The 21828-nt window shown below is 54.2% G+C and overlaps 1 protein-coding gene across 1 annotated transcript in view; it reads right to left on the bottom strand.

The window, feature by feature from the left end:
* The window catches only part of WNT9A (Wnt family member 9A), a gene marked incomplete at both ends in the record, with an annotated part of 51840 nt that extends 38317 nt beyond the window's left edge, over positions 1-13523 (bottom strand). Inside the window, one exon of the mRNA XM_082302371.1 lies at positions 13429-13523. Coding sequence (XP_082158497.1) covers positions 13429-13523 — 95 coding nt within the window. The remainder of the gene's footprint in view (positions 1-13428) is intronic.
* Positions 13524-21828: the final 8305 nt, after the last annotated feature.

Below are 21828 nucleotides of genomic sequence, written 5' to 3' on the forward strand. Positions count from 1 at the left end.
TATTAGTCACCCGTAAGGGGACACTCCAGCAACTCTCAACTGGAATGAATCGAGCCCAGGAATGCAAAGTGGGGTGGTTAAACCACATCAGTTTTGGAGTGTCTCCTGTTTAGCCTGCTTTGCATTGAAATCAAGTCTGTTAAAGTGAATTAACGATTTTTAATCCCCAAGGAGAGTGTTTCCACCAGGGCTAGTTAAGAGTAATTGAACTAATCCACTTTAAAAGTCAGTTCAGATTAGTTGTGCTAAGTGGCTGTGCAGATGAGGCCTGGGAGCACTGGGACTGTCTCTAGCATGCAATAATCCCATCAATCTGCCTCGGGGAGGACAGCTCTGGCCTGGGAGGGATCCAAAACACTCCAATAAGAGCACTAATAGAAATGTCTCCTTGTGCTTGACAGGTGCCATCTGGTTGCAACCAAAGGCATTTTCCACACGGATTTGCTGGGCGGACCATATTTGCTGGGCATGGCCAAGGGGAAGTTGGGTTTTATGGGCAGCTCACTGCTCCAAGAAGTGCTGGCAGCATCTCCCACTCAAGCCACGCTCGAGGCTCACGTCCCCTCACTGAAACACGGAATACAGGTCTGCCTCCATTCCCCCTGTCCCGAAGGGGTCAGAGGATGCATCTGGGGTCTGTGCAGGTGGGAAGGGACCAGCTCCACCCCACACTGATGGCTGGGGGTGGTTGGATCCTCCACTTAGCGCTACCACACCCACCCCGCTGTTCTGCGAGCTCCCAGGGTGTTTCCCACTTTCCACTGGTTAGAGCAAAAGCAGGTCAGCCTCACACCATTCCCACAGAAACAGGGATCAGAAAGCCACGAAGGGGCAACGAAAAAAATCAAACAGAGGGCTACCAATCACCCCAAACCACATCCTGCCTTGATTTTCACTCCAGCCCCCCGCCCCTGACCAGGCAGCAACGCAGGGCAGGCTCAGCCCAGGTTTGAGCCTTTCTAGGAAAGCACCGAGCCCCTGTTTCACGCAAGGCAGTTCTTCCCCAGCTAAGAATAATCCCCCCAGCTGCTGTTTGATGTCCCCATCGCCATGGATGCAGTGTTTTTTACCGGCGAGATCCACAGGGAGAGGCAGCGAGGCTGCGTGTGTTCGCTCCCGTTAATGTTTCCTGTGCGGTTCGGGTTGTTTTACCTACAGGTATGTTTATTCCACTACTTTAGCAAACCAGCAGACTTTTTAATGGAACTGTTGATATTTTTCCTGGCTGCTGCTCCTCCTGGAGAGGCGAGGCAGTGTACAAACGGAGTTCATTCCTAGCTCCAGCCTGGAGCTGCTCTTCTCCTCCTGGGACTGCGGGGAATTGAAGGTTTCCATTGCACTGGTCAGGTTTCTTCCTTCTCCCAGCCTTCAGGTTTTAGACACACAAACAGAGGAGCTCGGGCAGCTGACAGGAGCAAGAGCAACGTGTGGCTGGTGCTTGAAGCAAGGGCAGCAGCTGCCCTGCAAATCCAGCCACGCATCTCCCAGCCAGGCTCTGGAAAAGGAGAGCAGGTGCAACGCTGCACCCCGAAAGTGAAGCCTGCACCACTCATCTTGTTTTGCAGCCAGACCTCATGAGCTGAAGCTTGGTGTTTCCTGCTTTTAAACACTTCAGAGCTCACCAAGTCAGCAGGAGGACTCCCATAAATTTGTCTTTGGATCCCCTTTACTGCTGCAACAGGAGGAGAAACTCCAACCCAGCGGGCTCTGCTTTGTCAGGCACGAACTGAGGGCATTTCCAGATATAATCCATAGTCCAACAGCCCTTTGGGGCTCTAAGAAGAGCCAAAGGATGTGCACCAAATCCCTGACTCAGCTCAGAGCCTGCTCACTGTGAGAACAGTCCTGTCTCCCAGCTGAAGCACCCAAAACCACGCAGATCCTGAGTGAACTCTGCTCCCTTCACCCACAGCTGGGTAAAACTGAACACATCCAGACGGGTCAGGCACCAGCTTTAGAGCCACTGCAATCACAAGCACTTGAAAGGAGCCTCCAGAGAGCTCTGGGAGCAGAGTGAGCAGCCCCAGGCAGGCAGGCAGGCAGGCAGGGAGGGAGGAGCAGCTGTCTGGACAAGGCCACTGACCCATCCCTGCCTCTGCCCCTGATGTGTCCAGCAGCAGCAGAGCATCCCTCGGAGCAACTCGCCTCATTCCAGCTCTCTGGAGCCTCTGGGAGCAGAGGGAGTCACCCCCCACTTCTCTGCCCCAGTCTGTAAGGGGGAACATCCAGCCCCTGGCAAAGAACACCCAGAGCCATCGTGCAATGGGGTCACCAAGCCCGTGCAGTCCCAAACTGAGGCATTTTTGTCCCCGTGAGTCAGCCAAGGCCCGGCTGTCAGCTCAGCTCCCTGCTCCCAGCGCCAGCCTCAGATTTTCCATGAGCCTCAAGCAGCCCAGGGGTGCAGCGCTGAGGGAGGATGCCCTTCTCCTACCCTGCTGCCTCCCACCCTGCATGCCTGGGACAGCCCTGCTGAACCCAGTCTGTGCACGGGGAACACAAAATCCCCACGGACACTGCAGTCACTTTTACAGCATCTCCATGACATCAATTCAGGGTTGCTGATCCCTCTGCAAGCTCAGGGGAGCTGTTGATCCTGCAAGCGCGGAATTATGGCTGGCCCCACTCCCCTCCAAGCAGCATCCCAACATCCATCCTACACCTTGCAGAGAGGCAGGACTCTGCCTGGAAACCCATTTTCCTCAGCTCCACAAACCAGTGAGGACATTACAGCTCGTAACACTGACCACAGGGGCTGCTCAAAGCCTTCCTCAGTGCAGCTCACACCCTCCCAAGGGCAGCTCTTCAGCTCCAGCCCTCTCTCCAAACTCATGCTAAGCCTCCGGATTTCCAGAGTCAACATGGGACAAGCCAGAAGATAGAAATAGTCCCCAGGGATGCAACACAGCTGTGCTAATGAGCCAGAGGAAGTGTTGGATCTTTGGTCAGAGCCTGTAATTCAGCTCAAGTGGCTGCTTCACCTCTGGCCTGTCAGATCAACTTGTTAACCACAGACTGGGAAAGAGCTCCCTGCTTGCTCCCAGCAGGAGATTTATCTTCGGCAGGGGCTGGAAACACCCCTACCCCCCTCACCTGTGGATTGCAGAGAGGCCCAGAGATGCAGAGACAGAGAGCTGAGCTCCAGGTTTGCCAGGTATTTCACAATCTCACCTTACGCTAAGAGAGGATTAGGGCTAGAAAAGAATTTTGTCAAGATTAAGCCAAACAAGCCAGTTCTTTCAAATCAAGTATCAGTTCTGGTGAACTGTCCCCAGAGGGGTTTTTGGGCTGCAGGATTGGGTTTCCTGTCAGAGGAGATGGGCAGCACTGGAGAGCAGCTGAACTCCATGTTCCTGAGCTGGGAAAGGTCCGTGAAGTCATGGATTGCCCTGGGAGAGGCCCTGCAGCCAACACCAGTGGATCCAGTCCAAGGCGGACACTCATCCCAAGTGCAATCACTGAGCTGGCTCCCAGTCCCACCAGGATGGGCTGGGATACCTCATACCATTGAGCAGGATGTAGAGAAGCTGCGAAACACCAAAATACAGTGGGGCCTTTCTTTTAAACCCGAGTGGAAACACATTTTCTTTGATTATCTGAGTAATTTTCAAGGCTTTGTCTGATGAGCTCTCACCCCCCTCCGCTGTAGGACAGGTTCTGTGCCCATGGGAGACACGACTGCCTGGTTTTCCATGGGAATCGGCAAACACTGAGCCCAGAGCAAGATCTGGGGAGAAACAAAATTGTTCCCCCTCTGGGAATCTGGCAGAGCTCCTGCAAACAACACAGCGACCCTTCCTGCAGCCAGCAAGGAGCTCCAGCACCAAGGCCCCGCACGGTAAATCCACTCCAAAAATCTCACCCCGAGAGCAGGCAGCTGCCAGGGATCTCCCACAGATCCCAAGTGTGGCATTGCGTGGTCACCAGGGCAAAACGAAGCCACCCCAAGCTCAGCTTCAGCCACAGCCAAGGAGAACCATACAGCGCCCAGAAAATTAAACTTCACACCTCGGACACTTCAGGGAGAGAGGTGTTTGTTGACAGCGGTCCTAAAACAGAGCTGGAAAGCCCCACAGGGTCCTCTGGAGAGAGCCACCTTCACCTAAAATCTTCAGCTGCAATCTCTAAAAAATAAAAAAGTGCAGTCACACCCCCAGGGCTGCCTGGCTTTGTTTTGTTGCAACACTGAACATCAGATCATCGATCTTTAAAAAAAAAAATAATCAACCTGCAAAAGGAGGTGACAGTGAGGATATTGAAACAGTCAAAAAAAACGCCCCCAACTCAGCAGGGGTTGACAGTGGGTTCCCACTGAGTTCTACACTGGGAATTAGCTGCAGGAAAACCACGAGGAGCAGGGCACAGCGATGCCTCTGTGCTGTTCCTTTTAGGATCAGGTGAGGGAAGGCTGCAAAAACCCCAGCAAGTCATGAGAAGAACCTGCCAGGGGCAGGGACACCTTCCACTAGCCCAGGCTGCTCCAAGTCCCATCCAGCCTGGCCTTGGACACTTCCAGGGATCCACAGCTGCTCTGGGCACCCTGTGCCAGGGCCTGCCCACCCTCACAGGGAAAGATTTCTTCCCAGTATGCCATTTTATCCTGCTCTTTGGCAGTGGAAGCCATTCCCCCTTGTCCTGTCCCTCCAGGCCCTTGTCAAAGTCCCTCTCCAGCTCTCCTGGAGCCCCCTTGAAGTACTGGAAGGAGCTCTAAGGTGTCTCCATGGCCAGAGCAAAGAGGTGCTGAAGATCCAGAAGCAGAAATCCCAGTGTCAAGCTCTGTGCTCCAGAACAATTCATCTTTGTCACCTGTGTCACCTCCTGTGCATCACACAGGGCTCAGACTCAACACAGGCCCATGTACTTCAAAATAAGCTCATTTTTGACTATTCTCTCTTTTGCTCATCAACTGACCTCTTCCAAAAGGATTTGAGCCTTGAAAACAACAGTGCCTTGACCCCCTTGTGCTGGGAGGCTGCTCCACAGTTTCAACAGCAGACCAAGGTTCTGGTTAAACTTCTGCCTGTTCCTCCCAGGATTGCCTCAGCCAGGACCATCAGGAAGAGTTTTAAGCTAAGCTCAGATATCCCTGTGGGCTTCTTTCAGTGCTTCATTCATGTCTAGGGGAAATCATGTGTATCCCCACATCACAAAAAGCCACCTCCTGCTACACTCCATGGCCGATTTTGCTGCTTCACTCTCTGGAAGACTCCAAGAAGTTTTTCCAAGACAGGAAAGTTTTGCTCCAATTGGGAAACTCCTCCATCCAGTGTGTGGCAAATGCAGAAATCGGAGCAAGTTTCACCCCAAACGACCACGTGGCTTCCCAATTAACACTATTTTAATCACCTAGGCCAAATGAATCTGCTCATAAAATTCCTGCCAACTCCCATCCAGCTCATTGGGAATCAACAGAAATTGGGTATTCCATGCTGCATCCCAAGCCAGCACAGACTCAGCATTACTGTCAAGACACTGCTGAGTTTGCATGTTCTGTGGTGGATGGAGAGAAAAGATGTTTTTCTCTGTTCTTCCCCCCCCAAAAAAAAAAAAAGCTCAATATTTTATAACCTGTCATTTTCTCTTCCCCTAAAATCCTTCAGCAACTGAATAAATAAAATATTCCCCACACCTTAGAGAATAATTATTTATGATCACACCGGACTGGGAGGCTACAGACGACATGCAGGAGCTGCCTAATCCATCTGAAACAAGAGTTCCCGGCAAGAGCTGAGGGGGAAAAAAGAAGGGGAAATTAAAAAAAAAAAAAAAAAACAACCAAAAATATCCCAAAGAAAAATCAGGATAGATTTTTCTATCAGCTCCAGCAAACCCTGTAACTGCTGTGTTTATCCATGGAGTCAAAATACTCCCTGTTCCACTTAGGGAAGTGCAAACACACGTTACAATAAAACATAAAGCTTGCTGAGCTGATAAACTCCATAAGTGTGTTTTATGACAGTATCTGGAGAGATAAGGCTCATTAGCACTTACAGCCACCATCTGAAGGAACCTTAAAAAGCAGAGTTAGAAACAGGAGAGGAGAAAAAAAAATTTGCATCTTGACATCAAAAAAACTTCCTAAAGGGTTAACCCTTTCCATAAGAATAATCCTAATAATTTCTGGGTCCTCTCAACTTGACCTGAGCTGGCTCCTGAGCTCTGGAAAAAGTCAGGAAAACAGATCCTACCCGGCTCATGTTGGCCCAGGACCTGCAGCCACGTTCTGCAGCAGGAGGAGCTGTGGCCCCCCCAGACCATTTAAGAGTGCAAACAACAGGTCCTGTGCTCAGACCGAGGAACCAGTCGTATGAACACAGCACAGGCCACGAGAGAGCTTTTTTGGCTGCAGAGAGAAGGGGCTGCGGCAGTGTGGAGGGGAGCCAGAGGCTCAGCAGGTTTGAGGCTGGAAAACCAGGTCCAGGAGACTTCTTGGATTGCTCCAACACCCCCCAGAAGCTGGGAACTTGGGAAGTTTGTGTCTAACAAAAGGTTTCAGCATGAACTCAGAGCCATCCCACCCCAGAGGGGTCTCTCAGGAGGCAGCTGGAACCACAGGGGCACAAACAGAGCAGATCAAGACACTTCTAATGCACCAAGTCCTCTCCTCAAACATCAGGGAAGAGCTGACCCCTTTCTCTTCTACAGAACTCAGGTGGCCACAGGATCCAAGCCCTGAAGGGGCCACGTTGTTCCACATAACTGGAGCAGGGAGCACCTACATGGAGCTTCTGGCAGCAGAAGTCCTCCCACCTCTGGTGACCCCAGAGTTCTGAGGTTCAAAACTCTCCCCCCAGTGAGGATAGTCTGATTTAACATCTTCGAAATCCCCTTCCAACCTAACTCCCTCTTAGAAGGCATCAGGGCACAGGGATGCAACAGGAGACAGGGAAGGCAAACCCCACCTTTGATTCCATGTCCCACCACCCCTGTGCAGCTCTGGACCACAAATGCCTCACTCCATGGAAACCCCAGTGATGTCCACTGGTCCAGTACCCCCACTGGCTGCCCAGACACCTCCATGATATCTCAAGTTCAGCAGTTTCCTCTGACCCAGATCTTCCACTAAAAAAAAAAATCTTAAAGAATGTTTAAATATCAACCTTTATTAGGAATAACGACACTGTCAGCATGTCCTTAAATGAAAGGAATGGAATGGAGCACCCCTGGACCAGGAATATCTACAAGAGAGATGGGGAGGATTTTTTACACAGGTAGATAGCGATAAGTGGGAGTGTTTTAAAGTGAAAGAGAACAGGTTTAGAGGAGGTATTAGGAAGAAATCCTCCCCTGTGAGAGTGAGGAGGGGCTGGGATGGAATTCCCAGAGAAGCTGTGGATGCCCCTGGATCCCTGGAAGTGTCCAAGGCCAGGTTGGACGGGGCTTGGAGCAGCCTGGGATAGTGGAAGCCATGGCAGGGGCTGGAACGACAAAGTTTTTCCCAACCCAAACTATTCCACGGTTCTCCAAGAGGCAACTACACCAAGTCTGCCAGCACAGTGAACTGACCAGACAGAAGCACGAAGAAAGCAGCAAAAAACTGACAAAACTTGCTCTGGTCAGAAAGATTCAGACAGAGCAGCATCATGGAGGCTTCTCCGTGCAGTATTCCAGACTTTCCACTTAACTCCCTCCCCCTTCCCGATCCCACAGCCTAATTCAATTACCTGCCACTGAATAAGCCCTAAGGCGATTCTCATTACCCCGATAAAGCACAAGGCCTTTAATTATTAAACACTCAGGGGCTTTTTGTGTTGGGGTTGTGGGGCTGGACTCCCTTTTATTGTTGTCAGCAGCTTCCAGAAATCAAGTTAATCATTGACCAGGCCTTTCAGCAGGAGACCAGAGTCCTGTGGATTCCTGGTCTCTGGTTCTGCATCGCCAGTCAGGCTAAAGGAAGTCACTGGCCTCCTGCTTTGCCAGGTATCCACTCAATATTCTCCTAACAAGCCATCTTCCCCCTCCAAGGTGTCATTTACAGTTCTGGGAAAAAGAAAAATGCAGTATTTGGACATGGAGGCTGCAACAATGCTCATCATTAACCTGAGTTCAGAGAGAAACTGCCCCAGGTGAGGGAAACTGAGGCACAAGGCAGTGGTTCCAAAATGTCAAGCAATGTAATCAATCCACTACTTAAGCCAAAAAAATACTAATTCCTGCCTGAGTTAATGCTCCTCCATCCTCTGCAGGCAGGAGGAGCTTCCAGGTACTTCCCAGCCTGATTTGGGACTAATCCTGCTCCCCAGGGATGAAGATGCAGGCCTGGCACAGCTGTTTTTCCAAATGTTCCTGGCTTTGTCACCACCCTTGTGGCACCTCATCATCAAATCCAGGGCCACTTCCAAGCGCCTACAAAGCAAATGCTGCTTCTGGGCACGGGGTTCTCTTTCCAAAGAAATGGAGGTTAAACACTGCTTTGAGTTGACCCAGAGAGGCCAACTTCGGGCGAGAAGCCAGGCAGGACTCGCAGCAGTGACAATTCACCCAGCTCCAAAAAAGCAAGGGAGAGGAAAAAAAAAAAACCACACAAACCAGGCAAACCCTTCCAGTTTTCCAAGGAAAACCCCAAATCCAGCACCTTAACCCCAGCAGAGCCGTGTGGAAGAGGCAGAACAAGAGGCAGGACAAGAGGCAGGACCGCTCAGGGCGGGATGGCCAAGCCGCCTTCTCTGGGCGCTGCCTCCGGCCGCTCCAGCTGTGTTTGCCTGCGTGCCGCATTCCTGCCCCGCCAGCCGAGGCCAGGTTTTGTTTTTTTGGGTTGTGCTGGGAAGCTGGGAAGCAGCTGCTCCATCTCACACACGCCAGAGCGCGGCGGGTGCGTCTGCAAAGCCACCGCGGCCTGGCCACGCCGTGGAGGAGCGCGCAGGCCGCGGCCGCCGGCGCGTGGCCCCACACCACCCTCCAGTGACAGGGACACACACCCAGGACCTGCCACGGCTGGGTTAGTCCCACCTGCTGGAAAAACAGGCGGCAGAGCCCGTGGGATTGCTTTTATTGGAGGTGACATTCCAGCTGACGCCACACGGAGCTCGGGAACTCGCACGGTGACTTCTCGCCCCGCTCAGGAACCCACCCCAGAGCGCTCACAGCTCCTGAGCACCCCTTCCAGTCTAACAAGCCGCGCTTTTCTAAGGCTCTCTTAACAAAACTACAGCCTGAACGCCGAGGTTTCTATCCTACAGCAGGGCAGGGCACCTATTCTGCACCTGCCAAAGGGAATAAAAATACATCGCGCTTCCCACACTCCAAACGCCACAGCGCAGCTCCCAGGAGCGGTGTGCTGGTAAATTAGGGCAAGCTATGCTTCCCCTGCCTCCCTCCCTCTCCCCCCGTGAGCATTTGAGGGTTCCTGTTGCCTGCGTGCAGGGGACAGATCAGTTACATTTATGCAGAACATTGCAATCTGTCAATATAAACACTATGTAAGCATGAGCCACTTGTAACATTACTACTGTCTTGACAAGTGTTTGCAGAGGGGGGCAGAGCTGCTGGGATCCTTCTGCTCCTGTAGGGAAAGCACAGCAAATCCCAACCTGCAGGAAAAACACTTCTTCCAGCAAGAATTTAATTTTTTTTTTTTTTTTAAAAAGAGGTGCAGCAAAACTGAATCAGAGTCTAAATCAGAACACCCAGAATTAGAGGGGGGGGGTTGATTTATGGCCCGGGTCACTTCAGATCCACTGATCGGGCCGCTCAGGAAAGCAGCGGCTCCTACGGGCTGGTTTCCCTTCCCACCAGCACAGGACACAGCAGGATTGAAGTTCCTCAGCCTGCCTGTCACCCCAGCATGGCTAATCCCGTCATCTGCAGCTTCCAAAGCCCAAGGGCGCAATTCCCAACACAATTCCCAGATGCCGCTCTGGCATTTCCACCACCCCCGGCCACATTTGAGAGAGGAAAAGGAGGGAGGGGCGGTGTCCACGCCCAGAGCGTGTCAGGCACCGGGAAAGCAGAGCAGGGAGGAAAACTGAAATGCAATGCTTTCTCAGGGATCCCGGCAGTCTGGGGCTGCTCCAAACTCCCCCCAGCAGCCAGTTGGAATATGGTGCAAATTAGTGCTCAGACAGCCCAGCTGCAGAGGCCGTGGCTGGACATAAAAGCAGCCTCACTTCTGGAGCAGCCAGTGCATCCCAGCAGGCTGACACCGATCCCGAGGCAATGCCTCCCCCTCTGGTGCAGGCTCAGCCTGGGACAGCCTCCCACAGCCATCCTAGCCCAAAATTCACCCCCAGTCACCTGATATGCAGCTCTAAGCGTACAACAAGCCAGCAGGGCTGTGCTCAGTTTTGCAGACACGCTTTCTCCTTTCCATCAAGAAGTTTCTTATCGGACAAGGCTTTGGAGCTGTAGCATCACCACATCCCTGCAGCCAGGCTCCTCCAACTATTTCCCAGGAGTTAGGGCTGAGCCAAACCCCTAAAAACCCCTCCTGAGCAGGTGTCTGCAGGGTCTCAGCTCTGCTCAGTGCTGCACACCAGCATCACCTCGGGTCCTGTGGAGCAGCTCCAGGCCAGGCTGGCACCTGCTCCTCTCCTGCTCCACAGAGATCAGCAACACCCAGGCTGCCAGAATTCCCCTCAGGAAAAGGGAAAACCTGCCCATCCCTCCCTGGACCATCACCTTCAGCACATCTCCCAGTCAGGCAGCTTGGGGATGGAGCAAAACAGCAGCAAGAGCTCCACCTGTGCCCAGGCTTTAACTTACACACAGCCCCCAAACTCTGCTTCCAGAGGGCACTTGTCCGACTTGGCTGCTTGTGCATCCCTCCAAGAACACCAGAGCCAGACTTCCAGGGAAGCAGCAGCCTCCAGCCGTGGTCTTCCCAGCCCAGCATCCCTTCCCGCCGCCCCCCAGGACAGGCACAGACATAACTCCATGCTGACACAATCTCGTTATCGTGTAACCATGCCCCATTTCTGTCCCCGGGCACTAATTCCCCACCAGCCCGCACATTTGGAGACACGGAATTCTTTCCCTGAAATAAGACATTGGGGCTGGTGGGGGGAAGGGATCACCCACAGCTGTCCCTATCCCCCTCCAGACTGCGGAAGGGAGCAGCCAAGCTGCAGCCCCAGCGTGACATCTGTTTAGCACAGCCTCGCTCTGTGCCCCACCACCTCTTCCAGACAGGGATGTCACCACCCAGAGGGGCCAGCAGGCCACCAAAAGGTGGTTTTGGTGATGCCTTGGACTCAAAAGGAGCATCCCTTCCCCTGCCTGGAGGGCGTGTTGTAGCTCAGGTGATGCAGCCAGGTTTTTAGCAAGGGTTTATCAGAATGAACAGATGCGCTGCCTCACCTGGAGCAGCTCCTGCACGCACCTGGCCTAAGAAAAAAGATCAATACCAGCCTTCCCAGGGCACTTGCAGAGCCACCGAGTTCTGCAGGAACATCCAGCTTCTACCAGGTAGGATTTCTTGCCTTATCAAGGGACAGAAAGGCTCAGTTCTTCCACACACATTTATTGGATCTCGCTGTGGATTATCAGGACCTAGGACCTCAGCCCTGACTATTCCCTGTGTCCCCAGCAGCACAGCAAATGCAACCTCTGCTCGATGCCTCTTGCAAGAACAAAGAGGGGATCAGCAGCAGATGCTGCTCCTTCGCTGGGGCTTTAACCACAGACAAGGATGCTTTGAATAAGCAAACTCCACTGCACACCACGGCAGCCCAGCAGCACTTGGAGCGCACATCTGGCTGGGTGCACATCTGGCAGCATCTCCTCTCCCCTCCTTATTGCCAGGGAGGGAGTCTCAAATCAGAAACAGCAGCGGCACAGAGACAGAATAACCCAGAGCGGTCAGGACAGACAGACACTGCCCTTGGCTCAGGATGTCCCTTCTTAAGTTAAAACCTCCATGAGCCAGGAGAGAAATCCCAGAAGGAGCTGGAATGAGTTACCTGCTGCTCCAGAGCAGATACCAGCACAGAAGGGATTAATAGGGGAGTTAGAGCCAAGCTCCTTCCAAAGCCTGTCAGTCCCCAAGGCACAATTCGGCTGCACAGTGCCGGTGGTCCTCGGCAGACACGAGCCAACGGGCTGGGAACAGCCCTCTGTGCACTGCCGAGGGAGAAGAGGGCTTTTCCTAAAAACCTGCACACACAGGACAGGCTGTTTCCTTAGAAAACCAGCCCCAGCAGCAGGAAGTGAAACGGTTCTGGAGCTGGAAACAGAAGATGTAAGTAGCACTGTTTGGAAAAGTTTGCCAGACCACAAGCAATGGACAAGCCTCAACACCAGGATTTGTTTTACTGGAAAGAAGGGGGGAAAACCTCAAGTCTGCTAAAACATTCTCCAGGGCTGGTCCAGTGGCTCCTACCAGTGGTCACAACACAACATCCCAAATAAAAGGGGGGGCGGGGGAAAAAAAAAAAAGCAAGAATCACCACTCTTGTGTAAACTTACACCAAAACCTCTTACACAGGTGCTCGCGTCCCACTCCCCTCTCAAACCGACAACGTTTTGGGACAAATGGTTTAAAATTAAGGATGAGAGGCAGCGACACCCCATAAAGCACAGAGGGAAAGCCCCGCACGGAGCTGAGGCCCCGCGACGCGGCTGCGGGGGGCGTTGAAGAGGAGCGGGGCGAGGGTTGATTTGGCTCCTCCAGCTCGCCCCACAGAGACGGGCCAGTGGGATAAAGGGGATAAAACCACGGGGGTCGGGATGGGAGGGAGCGGGATCAGGATCGGGATCGGGATCCACCTGCGCGGCGCGCGCCGGGCCGGGAGCGCCCCCTGCCGGCCGCGCCCCGCCCCGCGCACAGGTGAGCGCCGGGGATGCGGCGGCCGCGCAGCGCCCGCACCCGCGGAGCCCCCGGCCCCGCAGCGCCCCGCGCACCCCTCGGCCCAGACAACCAACAGCGCCGCCGGCGGGATGGCAGCACCCGCTCGCCAGCGCCCGGTGTTGAAGCACGCGCTTAAATTGCGGGGGAAAAGGAGTTTTTTTGGGGCTGTCCCGTGCTGGGGGAGGGCGGGGGTTACAGGGTTACAGCCCGCGGCTGGTGCGCTACAGGTCCGCTCCGTGCGGGTCACCCCCGCGGGGAGCGGGGGAACGGAGCGCTCGCTCGCCCGCGGCAGCTCCTGCCCGCGGCCCCGGGGCACAGCCCGGCAGCTCCCGGGGGGCTGCGACCCGCGGCTCCCGGAGAGCCCGGTCCCGACTGGCAAATCCAAGGGGATTCCAGGCGCCCGGCTCCGAGCGCTGGGACGCGGGACAGCCGCGGACACAGCGCTGTCGCTGCCCCTGTCCCGGGCCGGCTGTCAGCGCCCGCGGGAGGGGATGCCCGCGCCCACCGAGGCACGGAGGGTGCCCGCAGGCGCACGGCAGCATCCCCACCTCGGGCGGGACGGGCAAGGCGCAAAACCTCTTCAGCATCAAAAAAAAAAAAAAAATAAACTCGGGCAAAAGTTGACGAGCAGGAGCGGGGGCACCTACCCGAAGTAGGCGGCGGAGGGCCGCGGGGCGCAGGCGAGCAGCCCTAGGAGCGCGCAGGAGGAGAGCCATCCCAGCAGGACGTGTCCATCCAGCATCTTGCAGCGGCGCCGGCGCTGCTCATCTCGTTCCCCCGCCGCGCCCGCTGCGGCCCCGCTGCCCGCCCCGCTTCTTATAGCGCGGCCGGCGGCGAGAGCCCGACCGGCGGCGGGGCGGGCCGGGGAGGGGCCGCCGGGGGGGCGGGACACGGCGGAGGGGCGGGGTGGGACCAGGGGACACGCCCCGGGAGGAGGGACGGAGCGGCGGGGCGGGGAGAGCGCGAAGGGCCGGCAGCGGAGTGGGGAAACGGGGATCCCGGGATGGTGGGACACGGCTGGGGGCGAAAGGGATGGGGGGCGAGGGTTGAGTGAGATGGGCAGTCGTGAGAGGGATGTGTGCCCCAGGGGTGGGCGGCTGGGCGAGGGATGGGCAGTAGTGCAAGGGCCAGGTGTGCAAGGCGCGGATGTTCCGGGCGTGGGCAGCTGGGCAAGAATGGGGTGTGCAAGGGCTGGGTGCCAGGGATGGGTGGTCGTGCAAGGATCAGGGCAGTTGTGCGAGGAGTGGATGTGCCTGGGGTGGGGGCCGGGCAAGGGCCACGTGTGCGAGGGGTGGATGTGCCATATGTGGGCAGCTGTGCAAGGGTCAGGCAGTCGTGAAAGGGCTGGATGTGCCAGGGGCAGGCAGCTGTGCAAGGGGTAGATTTGCCACATCTGGACAGCCGTGCCGAGGTTGGATGTGGGAAGGCACAGGCAGTGCACGCTCGTGTGCACACCCACACTGCTGTGAGCAGCGCAGGGACAGGACAGCGAGCACCCCGGGTGGGAAGTGGTTAATGCCCTAAATGTCACCCTTCTGGCCGGGCTCGCTGGCAGCGTTTTTCCAGGTCTGTCGACGTCACTGCCATCGTCATCCTGGAGGTAATTCCAGCACCCAAGAACAGGAAGGTTCCCCTCCTGAGCGTGTGCGTGTGTCACGCTGCTGAGCCACCCCGTGTCCCTGTGGGGACAGAGGCAGGAGGACCACTGGGCTCTCCAAAGCCGCCATCCCCGGGGCTTTAAGCTCAGCCCCACAGAGCTGTGCCCAGCAGGTGACATTTGGGTGTGTGATGAGCAGCAAGATGCTTGAGTGCTCAGAGTGGGGTCATCGGTGTTTCTGACCCCCAGAATCTGTGGACAAACCAATTCACGAGCCACACAAGGAATGGCTTAATGGCAATGAACCTTTTGTCCTGGAATAGCTCCTGGAGTGACACTGGGAGCTCGGTGAATTTATTCTCACCACTGACCGTGCCCTCGGGCATTTCCAGTTTTCCCAGCATTGTGCAAACTTTGTGGATTCTGTTTATTTTGGGGGTGGGAGGGGAAAGATTTTTTTTATCTTTTAATGTATAAAACATCTCAGCCCAGTTCCTGACCAAATTTTTGCCAATTAAAAAAAAAAAATAAAGCGGCCTCGTGGAAAAGCACCATTCAAAGCTTCCCACATCCACTCGTACCTGGGATGTGGGGCTCCCACTGTGGCTCTGCATCAGCACCCTTTGGGATGGGGGCTGAAACTTGCTTGGGGTGGGTGTCACATCCAATCCAGCGTCCTCAAATCCGTGATTCACCAGTATCTGGAAAATCTGGGAATATCTCCATTTCCTTATCCCGGCAGTTGGGGTGAAGTGGCACCGAGTCAGCCCCCCGTGGGTGCTGGGGGTGAGAAGCCATCACAGCCTGGCAGAGGCCAGAGCAATATTGCATTAAAGCCCCATCTAGAGGCCTTTTCTCGAGGAGAATTTGGGAGATAGGAGCAGTGCTGGAGTCATGTTGGGTGTCCTTATCCTGCCACCCGAGCTCTTCCAGCTTGGGAAAAGGCAATGAAGGGCTGTACGTGGAGGGCAGGACGAGCAATGTTATCACTGCCAGGCTTTGCCTGAGCGTTTCTGTGGTGGAAAAAAGCAGTTTAAGAGTCATTTTTCACATCCCCAAGAAGCTGGTGATCCCAGCACGTGGAAGGAAACTCCGGTTCCTCCAGGCAGCCCCGAGGCAGAGCGGTGGGTCATGGAAAGGCAGTGAGACCCTCGCTGTTACTCATTTTCTCTGCCCACAGCGAGGTGCCGGATCCGGGGTGATGCCCTGGGCGTGTGTGACTCTTTCCAAAGTGAGGCAGCACCAAAAATAGTCCCCACTTCTGCTTCCAGCCAGGGAAAAAGGGAAGCCCAAGCAGGCATTGGGGCTTTGGTGCTTGTCATGCCTGGGGCCCATGGATGCAGCATCCTCCTGGAACAGCCTTGCGGCTTCCAGGTCCTTCAGGAATCCCTCGGGTGACATAAATCTCGGTGTTTCTCCTCAGAGCAGTGGCCTTGGGCGGTGTCCCCACAGCCACCGACAGCAGAGGGCAGTGCCACACAGGCGCAGTGCCGCGGCTCTGGCAGTGGGAATTTCTCTGTCCGGGATGGGGGGCACACAGCAGAGCCGGGGAGACACAGCAGAGCCAGGGGGAAGCAGCTGAGGAGTTGGATGGTTTAAGTCGCAATTCCAAAGGGTCAAAACTGTCTCCTTTGGGATCAAAAGGTGCCGGGTGCAGGGATAATGCTGGACACGGAGACCCAGAGCGGTTGTCACCTCTGGTCTGGCATCGGCACAAGCCCTGTGTCTTCCCCTTAACCCCACCCCACGGAATGAGCTCCTGCCCGCAAAGCGGTTGTGGGAGTGACCTGTGAGGATCCAGGTCTGGAACCCTGCGGAGGGTCCCGACATCCCGCTCCCGGAGCCGGGGTGAGCGCCGTGTCCCAGCCCTGCGGGTGACACTGTCTCACGGCAGCTCAGGTGACAGGATCTCAGCCAGCACTGCTGTGCCCACCCCATCAGGCTCTGGAGGGTGACTTCATGTTTTCCTGCTCCATGACTCAGCTCCCTGAGGCTTCCCCATGCCGGAGGAGCCCTCACTCCCATCCACGTGTTTTTTGCAGGAATCCCAGCACATCGTTTGGTCAGGACTCCCCTAGGGCTTTGCTCCAGGTGTTTTTTCTCTGCAGTGCGACACCAGGTTCCACCTCCCCTCCCCATTCCCTTCGGAGAGCTCGGGATTTTGCCCATGGAGGTCTCTCCGCATGAACCCAACCTCTCCGGGGCAGCGACTCCAGCTCAGCGGGGCGATTGACTCACAGCAGGGTGAGAGGGAAGGAAAATACCCGTGAGCTCATCCCGCTCATCCCTCACTGCCAGTCCTGCATGGATTCCCCACCAGATATTTGGCAGCGACTCCCAGGTTGGAGTGACCCAAGCGCGGCAGCGAGAGGTGGGGACCTCACCAGGCTTGGGCTGGGCTGCGCTGGGTGTCCGAGGCCGTTCCCGGGATAGCTGAGAAGCCTCCGGCGGCGTTTCCTCCCGGCAGATCGCCTCCGAGAGCAGCCACTCACATTTCCCTTCCTCGGTTTCCTGAATTAGAAGTGGGCCTGGCATTTCTCTGCCCTCCGGACAGAGGCTGAAATAACAGACAAGGGCCGGGAACGCCGCCTGCCCACGGGACAGCGTCTGTTCCACTGGCATCACGCTGCAACCCTTCCCTGCCACCGCCTCCTGCATTTCCAGGCACTCTTTTCACCACCATGTGGACTTCCAAGGTGTTTCCTCCCTTCGAGTGACCACACATGGCCTGGCAGCCACATTCCTGCTTCTTTTCCATCAAGAGTCACCCTGGGGACAGCTCTGAGCTCCAGCTACTGGTGCTGTTACGGCTCCATCCCTTCCCTGGGTCAATAATTCTGAGGGGGAAAACTGTGCTCAAGACACGCCTGTTCCTTTCAGCTGGAATGCTGAGAGCATCCCGGCTTCCCCAGGGCTCTGGATGGTGCAAACCACTGGAATAAGGAGCAGTGTGGCCCTGGTCCCCAGTCCTGCCCCTTCCCACTTTCCCAAGTGAACAAAAGACTCCGGAGCCAGTTGCAGTTTTATGGAAAACAAAAAGCAAATGAGAGCAGCTTTCCATCCTGGAGCCCACTCTTCCCATGCAAAGCAGAGCTGGCTTAGGGATATGGGGGTGTTGTAAGGCTGAGTGTGTCCCCTGCTGCAGAAGGTGTGGAGCCACCAGCTTTGCCCTCTGAGATCCATCTGGGATCCATCTGGAATCTGTGGACCCGAAGCTGTGGCTCATTGGGCTGCACATGTTCAATTTTCCCTTGCTCCTCTGTAAATCCACCTCAAAATGGGGCAATCTGGTGGAAACAGAATCAGCCAGGGCACCAAGCTGGTCAAAATGACCCCCAGCAGGGCCCCTCAAATCTCAGCAAGGTGGAGGTTTCCCTAAGCCCCCCTCCCCCCAGAGATCCCCTCCCTCAGTGGATTACAGGAGACAGAATAAAATAATTTGGAAGTACCTCGTGCAAGAAGAGGAAGGGGTGATTTGCAGGATTTTTTCCCCTTTCCCTCTAATTTAGGAAGCTGCTGCTTCCAAGTTAAACAGAAGGAAGCACCAATTCTTTGCCTTTTTGTATGAAATGAGCTCGAGGTGGCTGCACAGAGAACCATGGAAGCATGAAAAGGTTGGAAGGGAACTTAAAGCTCATCCATTCCACTCCCTTCCATGGGCAGGGACACCTTCCACTATCCCAGGCTGCTCCCAGCCCCAATGTCCAGCCTGGCCTTGGGCACTGCCAGGGATCCAGGGGCAGCCACAGCTGCTCTGGCAATTCCAGCCCAGCCCCTCCCCACCCTCCCAGCAGGGAATTCCCAATTCCCAATCTCCCACCCATCGCTGCCCTCTGGCAGTGGGAAGCCATTCCCTGTGTCCTGTCCCTCCAGGCCTTGTCCCCAGTCCCTCTGCAGCTCTCCTGGAGCCCCTTTAGGCCCTGCCAGGGGCTCTGAGCTCTCCCTGGAGCCTTCTCCTTGCCAGGTGAACAGAGGGGCTCCAGCCCTTGGAGCATCTTCATGACCCTCTTTTTCTCTCTTCTTGCCTCTCTTAAGCTCCAATCCTTTTGTTCTGGCACCAAGCCCATCTCTTTTCACTGATGTTTCCAAGAGCTGGCAAATAAGTTTTTAAAGTACCTAAAAAGGGACTTTTTTTCGCCTCCTGCTTCCATGCACACCCTTCCAGAGTCGTGCTCTGCCCTTGCAAAGCTTTTTCTTCATTGCATCCACACCATCGAAACAGCCCCTCTGAGGAATTCTTCACCTGGAAATCACCTTTCTGCTGGTAATTTCATGGAGAATCATGGACTTTATAGTCTGCACCAGAATGATTTTAAATACAATTAATCCCAGCACAACGTCAGGTCTTTGTCTTTATGACAATGGGGCGCTTCAGGAAGGAGTTTTGTGAGGCAGAGCTGCAGGAGGGATTTTTTAGGTCTGAAGGAGCAGCACCAAGGAAGCTGGGACTCTTCCCACTTCTGAAAACACGTGGATTAACCAGCCATTATTTGAAGGATTGTGAGGACAGTTGGAAAATTGTCATTTCCTGATGAAAATCAGGTGGAAGAGGCAGACCTGGATTTGTGCACAGGGAGGGAGAAGCCCCTGTGTGAGCTCAGCACCTCCTCCCAGCTGATTAATTCCATTATAGTGCCAGCCCGGAAACATTCCCCAGCTGTGACACTCCTGGGCTTACTGGGGACATACTGGAGGTGGCAGGAGAGCGACTGGAAGGGAGAAATTAAGAAATGGAGGTTGTGGGGGCAGGAATTGGGGGACGCTCAAGGGACGCTCAAGGGTTATGGGGAGGGTAAATATCCCAATGCCCTCTGCAGATCTGTAGGGGACAATGACAACTCTGCTCCTCCAGGACCTCTTGTTTACTCACCCCGAGGGTGACAGGTGACCTGGCCCTCTGTCCTTCAGGTCACCCACCTCTGCCTCTCAGGGACTGATGGCAGTGGCCAGGGAGATGCCCAAGTCAAGGCTCTTTGACCTTGAACATCCATTAAACCACTTGACAGCAGCTCCCTGAGAGGGGAGAGGAGAGATGAGATAATGTGAGAAAAAAGGGAAAGGAAACAAAAGGGGAAAAAAAGAGTAGAAAGTGGGGAGTAGACGCTGGTTTTTTTGGAGTTCAGCTGTCCCTGGCTGTGGTCACTGCTGTCACCTCGGAGAGAGGTAACAGAAACCTCTTTAAATATCTACAAATTCATTTCTGGTTGATTTTTTGTAACAGTTTCCAACCATCCCTGTTGTCTGTGGGGGCTGCATTCCACCAGGGTTTGGTGGGGTTTTTTCGGAAGTTTCTCTAATTGATTACTGCTCTGATAAAATGATTCCAATTAAAAATCCTCCCTCCATTGGCTCCACTGGGAAGGGACATGGGATGTTTGATCAGTTTTTAGCACAACAAGAATAAAAAAATCATAAAAAAACAGCGGATGAGGAGCAGCACTGGGCAGTGCTTTTCCTCTTTTCTTTTTGCTTGGTTGATTGGTTTTGGTCTTTTGTTGGGATTTTGGTTTTTGTTTTGTCTTTTAATAGTGAATTTTTTGAGAATGGAGATTGGCAGGGAAGAGAAGATATCAAAAAAATCCACGCTGAAATTCCGTGGGCGGCACAAAAGGTGGGAGAAATCTTCTATGGGGGAAAAAAATGAAAGTATTCCCAAGGGCAGGTCCAAAACATCAACAGATTTCCTTGGATATTTCAAAATGTGACCTTTTTGTCTGCAAATTACACTAAAATCCCTGTGTGCAAAGGAAAAGCTGGAAAGGGTGGAGTGAAATGCCCTCAGATGGGAACAAAACTGAGCTCCCATGGATGTCACAGGCTGAGCCAAAATGACGTTTTCTGTTCTCCAGTTTCACTTTTTGCTGGAAAGCCTCAGGACAAAAAAGACCAAACTGCTTTGGGTATTTCAAACCTACCCAAACTTCCTTCTGTCACCCTTCCCCTGCCTGTTTTTGGGTTCAGCCTGTCCCTTGGGAGACCCACGTTGTCCAAAGCCACTCCCCAGCAGCTCCTGGATGGCAGGAGAGTCCCCAGGGACGTGTCCTCCCCGTGCTCCTCCATCCTGTGGACAGCCACACTTGTTTCAACAAAAATGGGAAAAATGCTGCTCCTCGCTCCTGCTATTCCATGTCCAAAATTCTGGAGAAAAATGAAATTTTTGGGGGTTTTTTTAAGCTATTTCTCTGAAATTGTTGACAGTTGCTGTGGCTCAAAACGTTGGGATATTTCTAGGACATTTAGGGGAGTTATTCCCCGAGTCCACCGTCTCTCCAAGCCTTTTGGGATGAGCAATCCCATCTCACGGAATGCCAAAGGAAAAGGGATCCAGCCAAGAGATCTGGCAACCCTTCAGCTGCAAAACAGCCAGAAACAAACGGAGCAGAAATATTTTTGTAGCCACAACATCAAACCCACCCATCAAAAGCGTGTCGGGGATTTTCCAGCCCTGCTGAGAACTCTCTCTCTTTGCTTTTATTTTTAGAGGACGGGTGATGCCGGTGGTGTTATTTCACTTTTTTTGGACGTTTCGTGCTAATAAAAGTGTTTTATTTCACCGTGTTTTGCTTTCTTTGAAACTGGGCTTATGATTTCCTGCTGGAACTGAAATGTCATTGTCCTGAAGGTTGTCATCTGTCTGGTCCCCAGCCAGAGTGTCTGGGAGCTGGGTGTTGTCACCTGGCTTGGTCTGTGAGCACGGCCAGGTTTTGGCCAAGTTAGAAGAAGGCTCCTATGAGTGATTCCCTGCTCCTGTGAGTAAAATGAGCCTTTTGAAAGAAAAGTCACATCCAAAATCCCTTTTAACAAGGGCCTGGAGTGACAGGACAAAGAGGAATGGATCCAAACTGACAGAGAGGAGGTTTAGATGGGATATGGGGAAGAAATTCCTCCCTGTGAGGGTGGGCAGGCCCTGGCACAGGGTGTCCAGAGAAGCTGTGGCTGCCCCTGGATCCCTGGAAGTGTCCCAGACCATGTTGGACAGGGCTCAGAGCACCTTGGGATAGTGGGAGGTGTCCCTGGGTGGAACTGGATGATCTTTAAGGTCCCTTTCAACCCAAACCGTTCTGCGATTGTGGAGTGTATTTTTCTTGCTGCTCTACCTGTCTGCTGCCAGTGGTTTTGCCTCCCTGCCCAGCCAAAATACTGAAATAATCATTTTACAAGTTCCAGTTGCAGCTCGAGTTCTGGCAAAGCCCATCCCAGCCTGCTACATCCCTGAAATCCTTCCCTGCTTGTTTCCAGCTAAGCAACAGAACAAAACCTCCAGCTCTCAGCAGGTAACTCACAGCTGGGGAAAATCTGAGTGTCGCCAGGGCCTTCTGTGCTCTCTGTCACCCTTTGTCATCTGCCTCAGCTCAACACCAAATCCACTTCGGGAGACAACGTGAAGCCCTGGAATCTTGGAGCATCCCGGTTTCTGTGCCCACAGGGCTGGATGTGCCCACCTGTGTTG

This window comes from Coloeus monedula (genome assembly GCF_965178545.1).
Source record: "Coloeus monedula genome assembly, chromosome: 1".
NCBI classification, from domain to species: domain Eukaryota; kingdom Metazoa; phylum Chordata; class Aves; order Passeriformes; family Corvidae; genus Coloeus; species Coloeus monedula.